The sequence below is a fragment of the Penicillium vulpinum genome (genome assembly GCF_028829585.1).
Source record: "Penicillium vulpinum strain IBT 29486 chromosome Unknown utg000001l_segment0_segment0, whole genome shotgun sequence".
NCBI classification, from domain to species: domain Eukaryota; kingdom Fungi; phylum Ascomycota; class Eurotiomycetes; order Eurotiales; family Aspergillaceae; genus Penicillium; species Penicillium vulpinum.
In genome coordinates this window covers 5,704,107-5,723,274 of record NW_026643241.1, presented here as the reverse complement: position 1 = coordinate 5,723,274, position 19,168 = coordinate 5,704,107, and the positions used below count along the sequence as shown (strand labels likewise).

The 19,168-nt window shown below is 47.6% G+C and overlaps 6 protein-coding genes across 6 annotated transcripts; 4 read left to right on the top strand and 2 right to left on the bottom strand.

The window, feature by feature from the left end:
- Positions 1 to 141: 141 nt before the first annotated feature.
- Positions 142 to 2,861, bottom strand: N7479_002042 (uncharacterized protein; the record flags this gene model as incomplete). Its single annotated transcript, XM_057249739.1, has 4 exons — positions 142 to 1,219; positions 1,276 to 2,038; positions 2,098 to 2,596; positions 2,748 to 2,861. 4 exons carry the CDS (start codon positions 2,859 to 2,861, stop codon positions 142 to 144), a joined length of 2,454 nt encoding a protein of 817 aa, XP_057114171.1.
- Positions 2,862 to 3,841: 980 nt separating this feature from the next.
- N7479_002041 (Zn(II)2Cys6 transcription factor) lies at positions 3,842 to 5,839 on the top strand (the record flags this gene model as incomplete). The annotated part of the gene is made up of 3 exons (XM_057249738.1): positions 3,842 to 4,245; positions 4,317 to 4,922; positions 4,975 to 5,839. 3 exons carry the CDS (start codon positions 3,842 to 3,844, stop codon positions 5,837 to 5,839), a joined length of 1,875 nt encoding a protein of 624 aa, XP_057114170.1.
- A 2,138-nt stretch (positions 5,840 to 7,977) lies between these two features.
- N7479_002040 (uncharacterized protein) lies at positions 7,978 to 9,200 on the top strand (the record flags this gene model as incomplete). Its single annotated transcript, XM_057249737.1, has 3 exons — positions 7,978 to 8,240; positions 8,298 to 8,784; positions 8,841 to 9,200. The coding sequence occupies 3 exons, from the start codon at positions 7,978 to 7,980 to the stop codon at positions 9,198 to 9,200; spliced, it is 1,110 nt and encodes a 369-aa protein (XP_057114169.1).
- Positions 9,201 to 12,733: 3,533 nt separating this feature from the next.
- Positions 12,734 to 13,685, top strand: N7479_002039 (uncharacterized protein; the record flags this gene model as incomplete). Its single annotated transcript, XM_057249736.1, has 2 exons — positions 12,734 to 13,372; positions 13,491 to 13,685. The coding sequence occupies 2 exons, from the start codon at positions 12,734 to 12,736 to the stop codon at positions 13,683 to 13,685; spliced, it is 834 nt and encodes a 277-aa protein (XP_057114168.1).
- Positions 13,686 to 13,985: 300 nt separating this feature from the next.
- N7479_002038 (histidine phosphatase family protein) lies at positions 13,986 to 15,731 on the bottom strand (the record flags this gene model as incomplete). The annotated part of the gene is made up of 3 exons (XM_057249735.1): positions 13,986 to 15,330; positions 15,388 to 15,544; positions 15,608 to 15,731. The coding sequence occupies 3 exons, from the start codon at positions 15,729 to 15,731 to the stop codon at positions 13,986 to 13,988; spliced, it is 1,626 nt and encodes a 541-aa protein (XP_057114167.1).
- A 784-nt stretch (positions 15,732 to 16,515) lies between these two features.
- On the top strand, positions 16,516 to 18,273 carry N7479_002037 (Major facilitator superfamily domain general substrate transporter; the record flags this gene model as incomplete). The annotated part of the gene is made up of 2 exons (XM_057249734.1): positions 16,516 to 16,815; positions 16,936 to 18,273. 2 exons carry the CDS (start codon positions 16,516 to 16,518, stop codon positions 18,271 to 18,273), a joined length of 1,638 nt encoding a protein of 545 aa, XP_057114166.1.
- Between the last annotated feature and the right edge of the window lie 895 nt (positions 18,274 to 19,168).

The following is a 19,168-nucleotide window of genomic DNA, read 5'->3' as shown; positions in this document are numbered from 1 at the left end:
TTAAAGAAGACATATGTCATGGATGTCAGAGTATGAGCCAGTCCAAAACAGAATAGTAGTGATATACCGGGAATTAAAGCACAACTCCCAACTAAGCGCCATAGCTCTTCAATACAAAATAGTATCCGCAGACGGACTTGCTCAGGACTGATAGTAAGCATTATACTCATTAACCAGTTGGGCAGATACATCGGGTATATTATGTTCGAGCGAAGCCAGAAGCTCGATTTGCTCTTGTTGGCTGAGAGTGCGCTCACGCCACGAAGGTACTGGAAATGGCTCATTAAAGTACTGAGAGTACTGATCTCCAATGGAGGTGGACCAGTTCATGGGATCGACAGTCGCATCAGTGTATGCCAAATGACCCGCGGTTGTCGAGGCAAGTGAGAAGTTGGGGTCCCAGCCTTGCAAGCCGGGAACAATAGAAGGTATTGTGTTATAAGGGGTGTTCGGGTCGATCGATACATCTGGGTAGAGCGTCGGCCCAACATAGGCTCCTGGTGTATAATGTGGTGCCACACTTTGGGCTGGAAGTGGGGGCTGCATGCCAAATGCAGAGGAAACCGATGGCATATGCGGTTCTTTTGACGGCCCAGGGGGGGCCACTGCAGGTGGGGTTGCTTCTTGAGTGAATGAAGGATCAGCCGATTGTCCCCTGGAATAAGTACCGATCGAGGCGGTATCACCGATTGATAGGTTGCCGCCACCACGGTGGTTGTTGGAACAATATGAAGCAGTTGTACTGCTTGATGGGCTGGACATCGCTGGAGGGCTCGTGACTCCCTGCGAGGAGGTTGGTGTGGCATGGTTAGAAGGTGAATGTACAACAAACGATTCTTCCGTCCTATAAGCTTTCAAGCACGCAGCAACAAGGCGCCTGTAAAGAAGGTAGGCAGATTGAACACCAGGCCAACGTTCGGCGGAAAATACGATCACTTCAAAGGCCATATCCAGATGCCCTTGGACCTCCTCAATGGTGTGCTCTTTTCGAATTTCGGGATATGAGAGAGTCCAAAGAACAGTGTTTAAAGCCATGAACAGAGCTTGCACAAACACCCATGTCAGGTCGACAGATCCGGTGATCATCTGTTCCTTATGCATAGCAATATTGGAGATGGCCGCGTCGTAACAGATTTTGGCAGCATTGACAGTTGGCTCGGGGATCTGGGGTGAGGGGCGATACATAAGAACAATGATGGTGTTGCGTCTCCCTTGAAACCTGGAGATGTCGTTGTTAGTAAAGCCGTACTTCCGAGAATGAGAATATCAACGAACCATTTCACATTGAGCCCGCTGCCATCATCGTTCTTGGGGGTAGTGGCCATCCAATGGTCAATTTTGGCCAACATTTGAGAAAACCATGGATCTTGATCATCAAGTGGACTCTCTCGTCTGTTCGAGTAAAGCATTCTCCTGGGCTCCAATTGGAGTAGTCGCATTTTGAAAAAGTGAACTGCAATACACTTTGCTAGAACGGGTTTCGCTCCAGGGGTGATCCCCTCGGCGGTGATGTACCGGTCGTCCACTAGTGCAAAGAATTTCACATTGATATGGTCGTGGCTGACGCAGTAGCTGCTGCATCGACCTAGACTATGAGAAAGGCCGAACTCCATTGATGAAACGATCCAAAATAATCTTCGACGCATGTCGATTTCTAAGGGATTCAATGGTTTCCCACACCGTGATTTGGTGACGGTGGCTTCTTCGGTCAATCCCAAGTCCTGGCAAAGCTTGGCAGCCGTCCCCACGACCCAGTACGCAGCTGTGCGAGTGGGTGTTACCATTGAATATGAGGCAATAAGCACGAGACATTGTAGAGCCCCTAGATCCATTCGTTTCAGTGTAGGTTCGAGGTAGGGCAAGGCCGCAAGATAATAACTATCAGCGAGACCAGCATATTCTGTACTCATTTTTTGCATGCTGATGGCGATGACCATGCGCAGTTGGAAATTTTGGCAGGGATCTGTAGAGCCATCGAAGACCTCCTCTACCTCTTGTCGAAATGTGGGCTCGTGCAGGATCGGAAGTAGTGCCTGTGCTATACAACGAATCAGTACGAGCTACACGGACAGAGTCTGAGCAAAGTCATCGCAGTACCTTTGGCTACAAAGAGATCAATCAATCTATAAGTCAGGGCCTTTGGAGGCAGGATGGGTTGTGGAATCGAGCTTATCATGGGATAGACTTTCGATGTCGGCTTTGAATCTTCCTGTGCAAACGCGTCTTTGATTTCTTGTGCGGTGAATTCGGGGACAACATCCTTGATGCTTTTGGAGTCGGTATTCTGTTTGGCCATCTCCATGACCAAACGGGTCATGGCGATGCCACTCGAGGCACCGAGATATCGCGGCTCGTCGTTCTCCTTGAATCGGATGCGCCCGGCCCCCCGCACCATCAACTCGGCATCAGCAGCATGTTGTATCTCCTTCTCAGCTTTGGCAAGCTCTCTTTCCAACGCGCGGGCTTTCTCTCTGAGCGATACGATATAGGTTCGAGGTATAGTTGTGTCTCGGGCCGAGTCATAATACACGCACTTGGCATTGCTTCGTTCGCAGGGCGCACATCGTGGAATCCCGGGGTCGCATCTAGACTTTCGCTATATGGAATGGTTGGTCAGTCCGAGACAGCACTGAAGGGATGGGGGGAGGGCGGAGAAAGGCCATAGACGCGCCAAGGGACCGAGGGGCAAAAAGCCCAAGATGGCGGGGATGGGGGAGGTGGAGAAAGAGGAGACGGATGTTGCATACCTGTCTACACCTTGTACAGGCGGTTAAAGTGTGAGCGATGCGACCGTCCGGTGGTTCTAGGGAGTGTAATTCCGGTGATCTCAGCCCTGTGGAGGAATCCGGACTTGGGGTCATGGTGGGCCAAAAAGGGAATATAAGATAAGAGGAAGGTTGAGAAAAGGTCCGATCACATTATACGCGATTTTATACCTAAGGTAGGTATCGAAGATCAATATTTTGAACCGTCGACATGATCTTGAGGCTCCCGGGCCCTTGACAAGGGAGAGTTCTGAGTTGCAAAAGATATGAAACGGGAAGAAGAAGTTATTCGAATGGGGCCACCAGGCCTCGGTCCAGATCTGGATCGACAAAAGACCTTTGGTCTCCGCGTTGTAAAAGGGTTGGGTGTGGGAGTGGATATCATGTGGGTGCAATGGCGCAGCTGAAAAACAAGAGAGATTTCAAATGTCCAGTTTAGGCATAAAATAGTTGGTGTAATGGGTATAAATGTAGGGTTGAATAGCTAAACCCACCAGGTATGTTTGATATGTAATCAATAATAGCATTGGATACTATTTGTTATTATTTACTATTATTTATTAGTATTTAGTATTCTTTAATCGTGCTTTAATATTGGTTTAATAGCCATTTGGTTAATAGACGGGCTTTAATAGCCTTAACAGCCACTTATAACCATTTATAGCCAATTCTGCCCGCAAAGTCCGTGCGGTTCCACAGATCTTCCCCTCTCGAATTCCTGTCCTATAACATTCAATGTTCCTAAATTATTAGCCTATAATCTGTTTTGTAAAAGAGACAATTTCAGTGGAGTTATCTTCTTTGCAACGTCTTTAGCGGCTAAGGCTTATTCAATTTAATATACATTAGCTAATCCCTCCCGGGCCATATGCAGGTTCATTCCTTTGGCTTTGTGCTTAACATATTTTCTTATTTCATGTCATGTGAGTATTTAATTTTTGTGTTTCTGCCGAGCTCAGAACCCGAAGTGGATACAAGGGGGAAGTGGGGGGGGGGGGGGGGGGGGGATACGGAGGTAATTCTTGAATTCGCTGACCGTACTCCGTTTATGACTAGTATAATGAACATGAGCAGACATGTCCGTCACAGCCACGACTTTCTTGGAGAATCCCTTGCTCAAGGTGAGTCGTCCAGTCGCTGCCTGCTCGAGATGTCGGACCGCAAAGATCAAATGCGACGGCAAGCTCCCCGCGTGTTCGGCTTGCGAAAGAGTGGGCAGGGCGAGCACTTGCTCCGGAGCAAGTGATGAATTCGCCAAGGGAAAAGAAAGGAGTTATGTCGCGTCACTGGAAGGTTATTGTGAGAAGCTTGAGCATAAGATCAGTCAGTTACGTGCCCGATCAACTTCGCTGTCTGCTGAGGGTGATGGGATCCCTCGGGAGATGTCGATCACCTCCGTCGCGTCCGAAAGTGCATTGGGCCCTGCCCACCTCAGAGAGGTTTCGGATATTGACGATTTAGTTGGTGATTTTGGTTTCTTGTTAGTCCCCAATGGTTGAATGGTTTTTTTTATTTTTATTTTTATTGTTGAGTTCGCTGACATTTCAAAAGGTCCGTCAATGCGACTTCGCGAGATTTCCACGGCATCACCTCGAGTACCTCCTTCGCCAACCTTCTCCTCTCAGTCGCTCTTGCCGATTCTTCCCCACCATCCTCTCCTTATTCATTACCTGCGCGGCACGAAGCGACGCCTTTGCTACAACACTATTTCGATAATGTTTTTGTCCAACTGCCTTTCTTTATCGAAACGAGCTTCTGGACCTCGGTAGATGCCGTATATCAGTCAGGCGGCCGGTTCGCCAAACCCTTCGATCATTGGATACTGCGTATGGTTCTCGCTATCGCCTCGGCGTCAGTGTCATACCATAACAATGATAAGAGCCATCAAAGGGCATGGGCCCTCGTGTCAGAGGCTTTGACATATGCCGAGGAAGTCCTCCGCCCTGGGTCAATCACGGGAATCCAAGCAATCTTACTGCTTGCTCAATATTCGTTGGTTGACCCCGTACGCTTCCGTACTTGGTATTTGGTTGGAATGGCTGTCAAGGTCGCGATCGATCTGGGCTTGCATCAAGATCCCCCTGCTGAGGTTTCAACTAATCCCGATCGACTTGATATTCGCCGGCGTGTGTTTCATTGCATTTATTGTCTAGACAGGTTCGTTTTCGTTGGATTCCTTAATTGCCACCCTACTAATCTTTTGTTACAGAGGGTTGAGTCCTGCTATGCAGAGAACCTACTCGTTCTCCGACGGATCTGCGAATGTTGCATTGCCATCAATTACCGCACCAGGGGCCCTCACAGAGCAAAGTCACATTTTCCTACGCAGCCCGGCACCTGCCCTGCATATTGTCAAAATTCGACAGATTCTGTCCGCAGGCTACCAAGAAATGCACTACAGTGGGCGCGACCTATCCCCCCAGCCCCTAGTCCTCATATGGACTCTGTGTTGGCAAGCCCGAGAGTGGTTCCATCAATGCCCCAACAATGCTCCCAACCACTTTTCACTTCTATACCGACTCGAATTATTATACACCATTATCATCCTGCTCTCCCCTTCACACCGATATCCAACGCTCCATGACTACAACAAAGCTCTCCTATTCGACCGGTGCATGGACTACATCAGCCAGATTCACCAGGTCCTAGAAAATCCCAGCGCCCTGCCCTTCCTGACATACCTGGACATCCTGCGCGTGCACCAAGTGGGTCGTCTATTTGTCGAAGTCTTGTCTGACAATTACGACAGGCTCATTAGAGCCGCTGTCCCAGCACCCCCATCCGTCCCCATTGGGACTCCAGAGCCGCCGGTGCTGGGAACCAAGGATTTGTTCAATTGCCACGCACGTGCCCTCCGCTGCCTGTCATATATTCGCGACTTGCTCAAATACTGTGATAGGAAGTGGAACATGCATGGACATCTAGAGCAGTTCGAAGACGAGTCTGCATCCATAGAGAAAATTCTGATGGATGGCTCGATGGGTTATATGTCGAATCAGGGGATGTATACCCAAGACCCCTTGTCGGGGATGCCGCTGGCCGGCGATGCATACTCGGGGTACCATGGGTTGTGAAATCATTTTTTGTAACATTTGTGCCTAGGAATTTGGAAAAAAAAAAGAGAAACGAACGCGATGGATCCTTTTTGTTTTTGTGAAATACCCCTCCACACGTTGTGCATAATGAATAATATATATTGCGAGTTAGTCCAGTAAATGTGTACTGCGCCGGGATAATGTCGGAAAGCTTACCTTTACTTTCCGTTTTAGTGCTCACCTCTTGCCTTTTGGTCTCGGTGTAAAGCTGAGCACTCCCCTAATATACCCCGACTTCCAGGGCATAGAAATGCCACATGCTAGGGTTATTCAATTGACCTGCATACGAGGGAGTCCTGTTTTACGAAACAGCCACTAACACCGTCTCTCAACTATGCGCAGTGAGCGTGATTAACTGGCACAATCACGTCTGTTCCAACTAACCTATTTCAGACGCCGACATCGGTTAGCAGCCAAATGCGGGCATGGCCGGTGTCATGCAGTTTGTCTATGCTAGAACCTATTGAGGTGATCAGCCCACAGAGCGACAGCTGCCACGAATGCAGTGGAAAAGGTCGAATTACCTACATGCCGGACAGGAACTGTGGCCCATTCTTTGCCATTATCTTGAGCGGGGACGGCTAGCTTCCACCCCATAGGACTGCCGATATTCGGCAGGGTAGGGATGGTCTCTCGGTGGTGTGTGTGAAAGGTAATCCAATACTTCACGATTCGCAGACAAAGTCGCAGGCAAAATATGGGGTTCAGAAGATGTCAATCATGGCCACGAGTCGGCTCTTTGAGCCCACAAGGTACTGGTACTCATCTATGAGTGCGCTTATCCATCACCCTGTGTAGCATCATCTTGCTTCAAACCGAGTTTGGGCAGTGATCAACTTCTTGGGCACTCATATAGGAAGCCAAGAACAGTCAATGTGGCTGCTAAGAGAGAAGAAGTTTTCGACACCATTCACGAAGATACAATGTTTCAGATGTACTCGCCAAATCGGGTGAATAGGTTGGCTTTGTCGCTCAGTTCCTGAAAGAGGACGGGGGTTTTCTCTGTCTTGAAAAGCTTTGGCATTCCTAAATCAAGGAACACGAGTGGCGTGAGTTGTAGAGATACTGCGGGTTCAAAGCGCGCTTCTTCGGTAAGTGAGGTCGCCGTGGAGGAGAAGGAAGTTCTTATTACTGAGTCAAGTCTATCTGACCACCCACAGTCAAGGCCTGGCCTTCACAAACTGTTCATTGTCTTGAGTCTATACAACATTGCGCGCAGCTTTCGGGTCAATCGCACACTCGAAAACCAGAAACAGTTAGACATCTCTATAGCCAGCAAATTCGCAGCGTTGTATCCAGACAAGTATGAGTACTTCTATAATGACTTCTCATGCACCAATTTTCTGCAGAGCTACTATGCGATGAATGGAAGTACGTCATGTCACAACACACCACCATTTATATGTCATCGATTGTAAAACAACCCAGGGCTACAGGCAACCTGAATAGTTACTTTACGTTGGGATAGATTGCAGTGGTGGATTCGACGAAATGAACAGTTTGTTGTATTAAGTTGAGGTGAATGTCTATTATAGTACTGGTACATGCAGAGCAATGAGATGATTTAGGTCTATTACATTCTCTATTGCAAGTAAGGCTATTTATTGAACACAAACAGGTGCGATCAACTCGCTTGATAAACTGTGTCCAACCAGGGCTTGTTTATGAAGTCTATTGTTCGCCCACGCACAAGAGTGCTGATTAATTCCTTGGAACTCCTAGGGATGAAGTTGTAGGCGTTTTTCAGTGATTCAACGCCATCGAGGTGCCCTTGCTGCACAGAACCAACTCGATAGGCTGGCTTGACGCCTGGGTGGACCTCATCACACTGTATAGGGACCTTTTTAAGGCGTGCGCTACGTTGTACACGACATCCCTTGTGGTTCCTAACGGAAGTTAGGGCCTAAATATATACCGCTGCAGTGACAAACACACGTTCTGTTTGTCCCTATGATCTTTTGGCCTAGTTAGCGGCAAAATGCTCTTATGTAATCCCTTAGGAGTTGCGGCCTAAGCGGTGCTTAGGATTACACCCTGCAACCGCGTCAGCACGTGACACCTCAACTCATCCGGCGCTAAGCCCCATCTTCACAACATAAACCACCTGTACCCCAAGGATGTTGCCTGAATCAGACTTCATAGAGAAGAAAATCACACCAACTGGGAGTTTCGTGAATACTCCCCCCACACCCCCGCCTTCAGAAGAGAAAAAGTTGTCGACCAGTGCTCAAAGCGTGCTGAACTGTTTCAAACTCCACCGTGAAGGTCGGAGGCTACAATCTTGGCGGCAACACCGGCTCACTCCGGATCAATATACAGAGGTTTTGCATGTACTGGATAGTGACGAATCTCTTCGAGGTTACGTAGAAGACAAAATAAGGTAAGTGCTGTCAATCTTCGGGTGCATTGAAGGCATGTTTGCTGAGTTGTATTACAGGCTCGACTACGACCCCAGACGGTCCCGTCTCACTATCCGAATGCTGAGTCCGCTACATGATTTGTTTTGTGCCGAGGTAGTCTCTAAAATTTTGAACCAATTGACAGAGTTGCAAAAGAGTGATAAAGCCTTCGGTGATTTTGCGAGAAAGATCAAACATTTATCGACATCCAGAATCCGGCTGCCGAATGATACAAATAACAGAGAGCAGGCTTATTCCGAAAGGTGCCCAGATGCATCATTTATACATGAACATGCCAAATATCCCGGTGTTATTATAGAAGTGTGCTATTCACAAAAAGCTCGAGCTGCTGCGGACTTGGCAGATGATTATATCCTCGACACCAATGCGAGCGTAAACGTTGTGATTGCCCTGAATATTGAATATAGAGGGTCCAAAAGGGCGACTATATCAGTTTGGCGACCGCACAAAATTACCGTGGATGGGGTAAAGGAACTGGAAGCAAAAGCTGTGATCGAGATGATGGTACGTTCCTTTTCAGCCGCAGTCCTAAGTAACTGGTACTGACTGACGATTTGCAGCCCTTTCGAACGGAGTCTGGACTTCCAGTCGATGAATATAAACGACCGTCGCTCCAGCTTTCACTCAGGGACTTTGCCCCCAAGAGCATCGCACAGAAATACCCCGATCTCGATCAAGATATCGTTATCTCATCGAGGGAGCTCTGTGACTTTCTTTCGTCTGCCGAAGCTGAACATCAGAAACAGCTGCTAGACCAAGGTGTCGATGAGCCATTGTCACCAGACACTCGAAAGCGTCGTCGAGTCCAGACACCCCCTGAACAGCTTAGTTCAGAAGAAGAATTCCCGGAAAACGTAATGAAACGCGGGCGCCTTACGCGAGATTCATCTGGACTCTTCGCCCGCGGATCTGAAAGCTAAGCTGTGGTATAAATATATCCCACATACCAAGCCACCGTGTGCTAGGGTGGTAGCGTCATATCTATAGTGCCGCGATAAAGTTCCGTAAATACCCACACATTGCACGGCTCTTGTCCATCAGCAAGCCTAACTAAAGGCGCCAAGCGAGCAATATGGCTGTTCTTATTGCTAGCTATCTAACCCCTGAGCTGGACCAAATGGTGGACAATATAGCCCTAGTTCTCAGCCACGAAGAGTATTGGATAATCAGTATGATAACATCATCCTCAATCATGTCAGTAGACTCATTATATCATACTTACGCAGAATAAATATGTGCAACAAAAAGACACTTCATGGGACCTCAGGAGTTCACACGCTGGCTTCACGTCAACTTTCCCGAAACCGAAACCATGGGTTTGAACAACCCCACGTCTGTCCACGGGTGGTCGGACGAGTTACCTCATCAAGACTACTCTTCTATTACACGGATATACTGTGATCTTTAAGGCTACCACGACGGAGAAGCAGCATCTTCTTCAAGCGGAAGTGGGCAATTATCACTACCTCAGCAGCTTGCAGGGACCCCAGATCCCCGTCTGCCTCGGGACCTTTACACCCCGCATTGCACATTGGTACCATGGCAATTTAATGGACGCATATGATGGTACTGAGCTGGTCTGAAACGCAGCTCTAGGAAGTCATCAACGATGAAAATACCAGTTTCTTTTATGGGGAGCATGATAAAGCTGACCGTGCTCCGGGTCGCACGGAGTTGTCCATGGCGACAGTGAGTGGCGCAATATGTTGTGGGATGACCTAGGCGGCCTTTTTTTTTTTTTTGTCATTGACCTGGAGGAAGTGAAATGGCTGAAGCGCCCTCGGGCTCTTGAACCAACCTCTGGCAACACGCGGCATGATCATCGCGTCGGAGGGGAGAAAAGCAGAAAAAAGCTCCTCTCCAGCTTAAGGCTTAAGTGCTGTCTGCTCATGATGACACCACACCCATGGATCACTGTGTCAGTTGACGTTTACATCTACACCTTCAGATATGCTCGTGATGCCTGGGGGAGGGGGAGTATAGTCTAGGACTATACTAGATGTTTCTGCAAAATCCCAACTGATCCTAATATTTATGACTATTAAAGTTATATTGCGCAGTAAATACGAAAGTTGACACAGCTTGCCCCATACAGCAGTCAATGGGTACGTATGACCTGCTAGTTAATTGCCGCCGAACCCGCAAAGACTGACTGAGTCTGTGCCTGGAACAATGCAGGCCATATACTGCATCAGTCCCATTCAGTCCGAGGAGTTACTCCTTCCAAATCGAGTGGATAGGCCCAGAATACCCTTTGTTGAGGGTGGATATGTATATGCACTCCGTCATAGTGGGCAGTTCAATTAGAAAACAAATCGAGACCAAGTTGATGGATTGGGAGCAGATCGACATGACCCGAATCTTTGCATACATCCTGCCCCTATCAAACTTTTCATTACAAATCATTTGGAATAGCTATCGGCTATGTACATCTACTACGGAGTACACCATGGCTGTTTAACATCGCTTCGATTTTGAGGAAACTAGGATGTTATCCACAAGCACCCAAAGAACAGGAGTATGTTTATTGAGTTATTGCATAGTTTCTTCCCATTATGGTATAGTTGAGAGGTATCCAATATTAAGATGGCAATAGATCTGATGGAAAAAGCAATCAATCATGACATAGGCCTATGATGATAAAAATCAAGATAGCGATAGTCCTCTTGGCTACAAGGGAATCCCAGTCTAGTCCCATATAGTATCAATAGGGGATTTCCGCCACCTGGTGATCGACAGAGTCTCTCTCGTGCTAACCCTAAATCTCAATGTACAGGTAAACAGAACATTCGGTGCAGCATGCAAGTGCCTGGTGTCAGAATCCTCCGGGCTATTTCCACTACTAGCGCCCTAGCATATGTTCTGAATATCCTAGCAATCTAGCTTATATACCAATGTAATCATGTTGAGTTATTGTCCCCTATGGCAAGAATCTCGAGATTGGTCAATAATAGCCGGGGTTCCCGGCAAATCCTAGTACAGAAAGAAATCAAACAAAGAAAAATACGGAATACTCTCCTGGGTAATGCAGGCGGCACCTAAACCTTTGGAAACACGATCTTGGGTCCTAAGTTCTGACAGTGGCTGACAGCACTCCGTAGGTGTCTACAAAGTACGGAGTAGTCAAGTTAGGTTTGGCCATCGCCTTTGCCCCGGTTAATCTTAGCGGTCTTAGCGGTCAATCGCACTTCGATCAGCCAATGGAAACCCGTCTTTTTGAATATTCGGATCATCGAGAAAACGTGGACTGGGGACTTAGGGCAATTATAACGGAAAGGGGACCCCTACAACTCTATACTGTGGCTGTCAAGTATAAATGGCCAATAAAGTATCTTGGATGGCGGTTAAGTGGATATGCGTTGGGAATCGTGCGGGCTGATTGGCAATATGATACCGCGCTATTGGATTCAAAAGTCAACTTACGAGCTCTTTCAAGTACAGTCTGATTACCCTATGTGGTGCTCTGCAGATCATTCTTTGTTCCTCGTGGAGTTCCCACCTTAATTTCCGTTGAAATGACATCATAAAGAGAGAAAGGGAAAAACAAGCATGATAAATTATAATAGATGGAGACTCTGACATGGATGATCCCCTATCTAAAGTGGTTTTAGAATATTAGGGGGGTTGACATGGAGGTAGTACTCTGTAGATGCGCTGCATTGTTGGATGTTGTCTAATCGGAAATATCCAAGAACAACCGAAACCAAGAAATTTTTGTGGTTAATTGCCGTCTGCCACGGAGTTACTTGGACTAGAGCCCTGGATTTTAAGCTTACACTAGTCCAACGTAAGCCAAAATAAACCTCAGGGTTCCATGCACCCTAAACATGAGCATGTAGATCTTAATTTGGACCTCTTTTCCGATGATCTCCGGATATTTCGAGTTTAACAATTCGATTTGAGATATGGATATCTTGTCTTTAGGGCTTGGGTGAGGGCTTCAATGCACCAAAGAACGATATAGATGAGCTTCAGCTGTCAGTGCCGGGGTTCGTCAAAGTAATCCATATCTTTGATGTTTCATGCTTTCCAAGACCCTGGCAATAGTCCACATCCACGCAGGACCCTGTACTGACCCTGTCCTGGCTACTTCGGTGCATGTACCCCATGGTGGAACTAGAAGTCCCGGCACAATGGAGATGCTAGTCCCACTTAATACTTCTCTAGGATGCCATTATACATGTTGATCCTATTGGAATCACGTCAACTATGGAGCGGACCCGCTAGTCTAGGATACTGCTGCTCTTGAAAAGCCGCAAATTTTTGAACAAGGGTCAGGGGCAAACAAGATCGTACCTGTAGATCATATTCAGCTCAAAGCATACCTATAAATACAGTGTTTCTCGCATCAAAAGGTTTCTTTTTCTTTCAAGCTTCTTACCACAGTCACTCTTTCAGCAAAACTACATATACAGCTACTTTTTCCAGTTTTTATATACCCATTAATTTCACAATGAAGGCCTCGTTCATCGCCACCGTCGCCGCTCTGGTCGGCTCTGCTTTCGCTGCTCCCACCCCCGTTGGTGGTCTTGATGGCCTCCTCAATGGCCTCAAGGTTGGCGATATCACCAAGGAGCTCAAGCTTAATGAGATCCCCGTTGTCTCTAAGCTTGGCGACTTGACCAATGTCCTAAACCTCCCTACCTCCCCCTCTGCCAGCAGCGCTCCCGCTGTTCAGGATGGTCACCTCGTCCAGAACCTCGGACCCCAGCTCGACAACATCCTGACAGTCGTCGGCCCCGACGCCACTACCCTTCTCATTGAGCTTTCCCCCGAGGTTTCTGCCCTCGTCTCTGGCCTTGGTCTCGGTGCCCTCGGCGCTCCTCTTGGTTTTATCGTCGCCTCCGCCTCCGGCCTTGGTGATCTTGTCACTGGCCTTGGCCCTGTCGTTGACGGTCTCGTCACTGTTGTCGGCGCTGACGTCGGTGCTCTCCTCATCAGCCTCTCTCCTGAGGTTGCTGGCATTGTTTCTGGCCTCGGTCTCCCTTCCGTTGGTGTCCCCGTTGGTACCGTCGTTGCTACTCTCGGCAAGAACATCAAGCGTGGCGAGATTGTCCAGGACCTTGCCCCTAAGGTCAAGACTACCCTGACTGTCACCGGCCAGAACGCCAAGAAGCTCCTTATTGAGCTCTCCCCCCTCCGTCACCTCCCTCGTTGCTGGTCTCGGTCTGACCACTATCTCCGGTCCCATTGGCTCTATCGTCGCTGAGGCCGCTGATCTCGGTGACCTCGTCAAGGACATCTCTGAGCCCGTTAAGGACCTGCTCTACATTGTTGCTAAGGATGGCAAGAGCCTCCTCATCAAGCTGTCTCCCTCCGTCATTGGCCTGGTCATTGGCCTTGGCCTTCCTACTGTTGCTACTCCTCTCGGTGACATCCTCACCACTGTTGCTCAGAACCTGTGAAATTCTTTATAGACTTATAGACAGCGATATCGCTCTGGTTGAATAGTTCCCCCTCGGCACACAATTACAACAATTCATTATATATGTAATACAACCTCTACATTATTTGAGACACAAAGTCGTCTAGTTAAATATCCTTTTATATTGATTAATTTCCCTGTATGGAATCAATTTAGTAATTCAAAGTCGGAGCGAGGAATCCTTTGGCATGGGTTGGAAAGATTGACCAGAAGCTGTCCAAGCCTCTACTCCATAATTAATATAGAGCCCGAATCACGAGATGCCATAATAGATGTACCCTTAGATTGCACCCGTCGTGATGTCCCCGTACGCCGGGACTGAATAGTTGCCGAAACAACTCTCCTCATACTTCGCCTTCACAATGTTGTCCTTCTGGGCTTTGATAAACGTCTGAAGCTCGCACCATCCATCATCTCGCTTCCCACACTTTGGGATACTGCGTCCGAGAGGAATCGTCCTCTGATTGATCAACATATGCACATAGGTTGTTTCGCCCCCCTTAGACTCATACGCGGAATCCCGAGGATCCTTTGAGCGCTTCGCACGTACAGGCCGCGGCGCTTTGATAACCTCAATATTGAAGCGGGCTGCGAACGGAACAATGTGGCTAACAATCAGTTGGTGATTTGGCGGCGGACCGGAGGTAGGAAGGAACTGCTCAAACTGTGTGAGGCCTAGCGCCGTCAACATCGAGAACATGGTGGTATCGTGACTGAAGTCCAAGTACAAGTTCTGGTTTAGAGGGAATGTTGTAGGGTTGGTGTCTAGTGTTTCATTGATGGCGGCAAAGCCCTCGTCGGGTTGAGGGTAGCGGTGCTGCAGTCGGGCGACGAGCTCTTCAACGTAGCCCACACCCACTGCCCGTCCGGTGGGAGACCCAAATCCGTTTCCTCCGTAATAGCTTAGTGCAAAGCTATACTCAAAGCCTGACCACTCGTCCTCGGTAAAGAGAGAGCAAAAAGGGCTGTACCCCAAGCCAACTGTCTCATATGGACACATTGTCTGGACAAGATACGTGTCCTCGATTGTCCAGTTTGGGTTGCCCGTCATCGACCGACGGAATCGGTCTGTTGCATGCTTCAGGTATTTATTCTGCCATTGGACACTTGCCCAATCTCCGCCGGCTGACCGATCGTTGTTGTTATTTGGGCATGCCTTGTTACCGGCCAGAGGATTTTTGAATCCAGTTTCTTCGATAATGACCTCCAAAGTGACGTTTTCCGCATATCGAGGGCCGAAGAAGCCATTCAGGAAATTTTCGGCTGACTGCAACATTCGCACTTGGGTGCACGTACGGGCGATAAGTGGCGAAGATGGATCATAAAGTCCTCCATAGTTGAACCAATTAAGCACACCGCTGTCAAAGAGCTGTTGGCGCCCAAGAGCGGTCAGTTCTTCTCTTCCAAGTTGATATTCCCAACTATTGAGGAACTCTAAGTTGCCAGTGAAGCGAGTCCCGTTGCTTAGAAGTTCCGCTATGCGGTTTGGAAGAGTAGCCACAGAGGCGCTAGACGTAGGATATCGAGATCCGTGTCGATGTACCATATGCATCTGTGTGATATTGGTGCCGGGGGGAAGTGAATATTCTTTAACCCCGAATCCTGAGGGATTTGGCATGTAAGGTCTTCGCACGATGATTAGTCACATAAAGAACGAGCTGATGAGCTATACCCATACGTACGAGATATTGCCCATTCGTTTGAATGATTCAGCACCATCGGCCTTTCCGATGATAGGTATATCAGTCACCACCGGGGTATTGGGCACATAAGCATGTTTGCCGAATGGAGCTGGGTTTGTCTGGGCAAGAAAGGGGGCGCTTCCGGCCTGTGTCGGACCTGTGTTTACATCTATCTGTCAACACTTGAGGAGTTAATTGATGGGAGTTGAGTGATATATACCAGCAAATGGACCATAGCCAGTCTGAAAATAATCGGGGATTGTGGATGTTCCCCTTGGCTTTACGATGGTGGTATCCACAGGTGCCGCCGCCCCAAGAAGTAGAAACTGAGGAGAGATATGCATCACGAATAGGTCTGTGTAGATAGAAGCTTAGCAACTGTTCTTCTTATTATTCTGTTCTCTAGCTCATGCTGGCCATTTATAGAAGCACAGTCCAGCTCGCACTGATCTTTGGGATGCGGAGGTGAATACTTACATTAACCTACATGCAGGGAAAACTCATTAACCGATCCCTGTCGGCAATTTCCGGTCAAATGGCACGAGAACAAACACCTAAAGTGGAGGTAATGTAACGTCCCCGTGGGGTCCCCGCGTTGTTCTTCCTAACGTCCAAATGCCCACAGCCTTAGAATATCCAGAATACCCCACTCTGCATGTGACCCCGTATTCCTCTCTCGCTAAGCTAAGTCCAAGCTTCTTCCCGCATAGGCAACGGATACGCCAAGTACACCTCTATCTATTGGCTGATATCTTGTTTTCGGAATCATGTTTCCTCTACAGTGTCAAATGAACCAATTGAAACTATTCTTTATGATATTTGGGACGGCCTTTGAAGGCAATAGAAATCAGTCACGCGATCAATCTTCTGTTGACAGCACTCCTCTTCGGAATCGGCTTCGCATCATTGGCCAACTAGTTTTTTCTCACATTCAATCTTTAACTACTCGGAGAATTGGGAACAACCAGCCGACAGTCTTAGACAGAAGCTTCGAGTGCCCTTTGCATAAATAGCCCGACTCGAAGAAAAAATGTCTCGGTATCCCATTAATCATTTCTCACTCTTGTGTCTACCTTTTTTCCTTCCTCATATCTAAAGCCTGGGCTTTCAGCCCCGAAAAAGACAGTCATGGCCAAGGATGACATTTTGTCAGCAGGGAATGCTCTGGATATCGAACGCCAGGATTCGGTGCCGACAACTAAGGCAACCAACAATGCGAAAGCAGCTACTGAAGCGGAGCATAACATGACCTTGCTTCAAGGCATCAGAACTTACCCGAAAGCCATTGCGTGGAGCGTTCTCATTTCCACATGTATCGCGATGGAAGGCTATGACATCAGTCTGGTCAATAATTTCTATGCATTTCCCCAATTCACAAAGAAGTACGGCGAATTAATGTCAGATGGCTCCTATCAAGTACCAGCTGCAGTACGTTGAGCCAGTGCTTACTGCCTCTTTCCCCTTCCCCCCACTGTTTTCTTGCTAGATTTTCAATGGTCTTTCTTTCAAGGATGCATGACATGTTGCTAATAACATTATCGCATGTAGTGGCAAGCTGGTCTCAGCAATGGCGCATATTGTGGAGAAATTATCGGTCTCTTGATCAATGGATGGGCCTCAGAGAGATTTGGGTATCGCTATACCATTATGACTTCTTTGGCCCTAATCACCATTTTCACGGCAGTATTTTTCACAGCGCCAAACATTCAAACCCTGCTTGTAGCGGAAATCCTTGCCGGAGTTCCATGGGGCATTTTCCAGACGCTCACGGTGACCTATGCTTCTGAGGTTTGCCCTGTCGTTCTAAGAGGATATTTGACTTCGTATGTCAATTTCTGTTGGGGACTAGGGCAACTTATAGGCATTGGAGTCATTAAAGCAATGTTAAACAGAGATAATGAATGGTCATACAGGATTCCATATGGATTGCAATGGATGTGGCCAGTTCCTCTCTTTATCGCAATTTATCTCGCCCCAGAATCGCCATGGTGGTTGGTCAGAAAGAATAGGGATGAAGACGCGAAGAAGGCACTTCTACGCCTCACGAATGCCGACCGAGTCGCAGACTTCAATGCAGATGAAACAATCGCCATGATACGACATACCACGAATCTTGAAGAAAAACTTTCAACAGGAGCCTCCTACTTCGATTGTTTCAAAGGAACCAATTTACGACGCACAGAGATTGTCTGTCTTGTGTGGTCTATTCAGAACCTCAGCGGCAATTCCTTTTCCAATTACTCTACATACTTTTTGGAACAGGCAGGATTATCACCATCTAATTCCTATTCATTCGCGATGGGACAGTATGGGATCAATATGGTTGGTGTCTTTGGAGCATGGCTCCTCATGTCTTTTGGAATTGGTCGAAGAACGCTATATCTCTATGGCCTCTGCGGACTATGCACTATACTGTTTTTGATTGGTTTCCTTGGCCTGGTTCCTAGTGCACACAGGGATCAAGCATCACTTGCAACAGGCTCAATGATGCTCTGCTGGGCATTATTCTATCAGCTTTCAGTTGGAACTGTGGCCTATTCGCTCGTGGCAGAAATCTCTACTCGTTCACTACAAATTAAGACTGTGGTGCTCGGTCGCGTCCTATATAATGTCGTTGGTATCATCTGTGGTGTTTTAACTCCCTATATGTTGAACCCTGCCGCTTGGGATTGGAGTAATTATGCAGGGTTTTTCTGGGGAGGAGTTTGCTTTCTTTGTGTTGTATACACGTTTTTCCGAGTTCCAGAAACGACTGGTCGCACCTTTGCTGAACTTGATATGCTTTTTGAAGAGAAAGTGTCGGCCAGAAAGTTTGCCAGCACTCAAGTTGAGGTATTTAGAGATCAGGTGGAAGTGGAAGTGTTCGAGCACACCGTCAAAGAATGAGGGTCTCGTACGTTGTCAGGTCCGCTGGAAATTTTAGTCAATAGTGGCAGGAAATGTGCCTTGTTCTATCTTTAGCTAATAATGAAAGAGACCTTTGAATCTATCTTTAATAAACTTTATTAATGTGTTCTCGGGAGTATAGAGAGGCTTGGGATATTCGACTTACTCATGCGCGGGGAAGACCTTTCTCAATTGCACCGAAATACTCATGCCACCGACATAGATAAGTATGTTGAAGCTTCCAGTGCATACTCTCATTGTGGTGCAGGCCGGATTTAGGTATAGGATATCAGGTATACATCTCCTCACTTTCATCTATTGCAATGTGAAACAGGAGAGGGCAGTTGTCGAGATAAAGTTCCTGCAGGGTAGAGTGAGACGTGATCCAGTCCAGCTGCTTGTCTTCGTAAAAGGAAAATTTGCCAAGAGAGAGCGACTTCAGATTAGGGAAGCAAACCCCGTCTAGTTTAGCATGAGGATCAAAGCCCCAGTATATTCTAGAGTACAGAGAAAGCCTTTGGGGCAATCCCATCGCGGGCTTAAGCCAGTACTTAGACAGTGTACGTGAGAAAAACTCATGTGGCTGGTATTTCTATCAGACGTATCGTCAAATCAGTATATATAAACCTTGAAATAGCCACGAGAAGGTTAGTATAAGCGGTAGTAAGCAGTAACGCAGGTGTATCTCTAATTCACAGGCAGCATCATCCTTTTCATACACCACGTTGAGTCTTAGAGATGTCAGCGTGCTCAGCACTTGATATATCTCATCCGAAATCTTTCCCGGGGGTGGAGCTATATTCTGATGGCTCTGGATCGCAAGCTCTTTCAATGGTCGCTGCAAAGACACTAATTCCGCAAAGAGTCATTTCAAAACAGTAGCCCCGTATAGGTC